The sequence below is a fragment of the Bison bison genome, unplaced genomic scaffold, assembly GCF_000754665.1.
Source record: "Bison bison bison isolate TAMUID 2011002044 unplaced genomic scaffold, Bison_UMD1.0 scf7180017864180, whole genome shotgun sequence".
In the NCBI taxonomy this organism is placed as follows: Eukaryota; Metazoa; Chordata; class Mammalia; order Artiodactyla; family Bovidae; genus Bison; species Bison bison.
Window position 1 is genome coordinate 7,885,009 of NW_011494752.1, and position 2,766 is coordinate 7,887,774.

The following is a 2,766-nucleotide window of genomic DNA, read 5'->3' on the forward strand; positions in this document are numbered from 1 at the left end:
TGAGGGGAACATCAGATGGAGGACTCTGAAAGGTTTCAGGGCGCACTAGGGAAATATTGATCCTACTCTAAATGCTGACCCAGTAAGCCCTCAGTTCCCCGGTAGCACGCTCAGACACAGCCCTCCCAGTCTCTCACCTCAGCCCTGGCTGAGTTCACAACCAGACCCACCCTCTGCCTGGCCCTGCGACTGTTACCTAATCCCATTAGGATACCCATCCAGTGACCCCTTTTTGTCTGTCAATATCTCCTTGGTAGGAAGTAGCCGCAGAAGATGGTATAGACTTGGCTACTCTGGGACCCTGCTTTGAACTATTCTCGTCGGCAGATGTCCCTGAGCCAGGCCGCCAGGCTGACAGAGGGCCAGGTCACCTTGCGGGCAGCCCCTCTTGCTGCTCGGGCTCTGGGCAGTGCTGGCTCCTGTCCAGTGTTCTCCAGGACATCCCTCATGGCGCTACAGCTCTTCGGAGGTGGTGACTCCCAGGAAGGAGCTGCACCGAGACAAGAGTGTCCAGGTGCTGGGCTGGCTCTGCTACAGCCTGTGTGTTGCAGAGCAGAGGCATGTTATCCACATGTGGCACAAGAAATTATTTTCACCCAGACACCTGCCGCTGATGACTCAGGATGACCAAGGAGCCCTCCAGATAGACTACCCCATCGGCCCTTCAGACTGTTACTACCTCGGCTACCTGGAGGAGATTCCTCTGTCCATGGTCACCTTGGACACTTGCTATGGGGGTCTCGAAGGTATCATGAATTTGGATGACCTTACCTATGAAACCAAGACTCTCATGTGTTCTGAAAGGCTTGAACACATAGTTTATCAGATTGTGGCAGATGCCAGTGGAACAGGACCTGCATTTAGACCGGATCACAAGGAGGATAGGCAGCCATTGCCCCCTGAAGTGGATGTCAGTGTAGCCCCCAGAGTTATTTCCAGAATGCTTGCAACCTATCCTTCAGTTATGTCAGCATTGGATCAGTTTTCTAATTCAATGTATTGTGTATACAACAATGTCACTATGTGTATAAAATTCTTGTTACAGATCAGTAATATGGTGGATTCCTTTTATAAGGGTCTTGTGTTGAATTTCTGGCTCATTGTAGTGCTAATATATGATGTACAAGATCCTACCAGAATGAATGATTATAATGTACCATATGGTCCATATGCTCGTTACTGTGCAGCAACCTTTCTACCATATGGAGATCCCAGTACATCCTTCATATTTAATCGTGATGGACCCAATTTAACTCAATTTGAATCAGAACTTTATGTATTGTGTAACAGTCATTTTAGTCTGGTCTAAATGAACCAGACTCCCTAGTTGGTCATCTAGGGAGACGTGTAATCTTGTTAGGCGTTTTAACAGCCTGACTCACTGGGAGACAAATCGGTCTGTACTATGATGAGGATACCTGCTTTTGCCTGAGGAGGAGCAGCTGCATTATGGGAACATTCCCATCCTTGACAGATTCCTTCAGTAACTGTTCCACTCTTCACTGGCGGAGCATAGCAGGATTTTGGGGCAGTTGTACGTTCGTGAAACCTCAATGCTTTTTTAATGAAAGCCTGATAAAAGAACGTTGTGGAAATTCTGAGGTAGAGGATTGGGAGGACTGTGACTGTGGCTCCTTCAAGCAGTGTTATAACAACCCATGCTGTAAATTTAACTGTATGTTCGAGGTAGGGGCTGAGTATCATATAGGAGACTGCTGTACAAACTGTACCTGGTCTAAGAGAGGAACACTCTGCAGACCAATCCAGAGTATATGTGATCTTCTGGAATACTGTCGTGGAACAGTCTCTATATGCCTCTGGATGATCTTTATATGCAGGATGGAACGCCCTGTTCTGAAGAGGGTTGCTGCTGTAATGGGACCTTCACTGACCGCAGTGTGCACTGCAGAGAAATATTTGGAAGAGACTCTTTTCAGGGTCGTGATGACTGTATGAAATCAATAGAGGAACCAATCGATTTGGACACTGTACTGCTATGCACAGGGTCTTGAAATTTAATGGTTGTAAAAAGGAAGATGTAAAGTGTGGAAGGCTCCAGGGTAGCAATGTCACTCAACTTCCCCCGTTGCAGGAAGAGGTTTCATTCCATCAGTCAAAGATCTCAGGGGTCTGGTGTTGGGGACTATCCAATCACCATAGACTTGATGTAATAATTGATGTTGGTCAGGTGAGAAATGGTACCCTGTGCGCTCCTGAGAAGATCTGTATTAACAACTGCAGCAATACTAGTCTCAAATGGCTGTCCCCCCAGTAAATGCAATTTTAGAAGACTTTGCAACAACTACGGAGAGTGCTTTTGCCACATAGGCTGGAAACCTCCAATGTGCAGAAGCAGAGGTCCTGGAGGGAGCATTCCGGACAGACCTGCTTCATCTGGTTTCGGACAAACTGGCTCTGTAAAAACAAGTCAAAAACCACTCCAGTACTTGCGGCTGATCTTTGGTTGCATTTATGTGTTCATAGCTGCACTCCTCGGAGAAGGCAATGGCAACCCACTCCAGTACTCTTGCCTGGAAAATCCCATGGACGGAGGAGCCTGGTAGGCTGCAGTCCATGGGGTCGCTAGGAGTCGGACACGACTGAGCGACTTCACTTTCACTTTTCACTTTCATGCATTGGAGAAGGAAATGGCAACCCACTCCAGTGTTCTTGCCTGGAGAATCCCAGGGACGGGGGAGCCTGGTGGGCTGCCGTCTCTGGGGTGGCACAGAGTTGGACACAACTGAAGCGACTCAGCAGCAGCAG

The 2,766-nt window shown here is 48.1% G+C and overlaps 1 protein-coding gene across 1 annotated transcript in view; it reads left to right on the plus strand.

Annotated features, from left to right (window-relative positions):
- The window catches only part of LOC104990846 (disintegrin and metalloproteinase domain-containing protein 21-like), a 5,005-nt gene extending 2,584 nt beyond the window's left edge, over positions 1-2,421 (plus strand). Inside the window, exons 2-3 of the mRNA XM_010843161.1 lie at positions 383-928; positions 2,329-2,421. Of these exons, the coding sequence (XP_010841463.1) occupies positions 383-928; positions 2,329-2,421 (639 nt within the window). The remainder of the gene's footprint in view (positions 1-382; positions 929-2,328) is intronic.
- Positions 2,422-2,766: the final 345 nt, after the last annotated feature.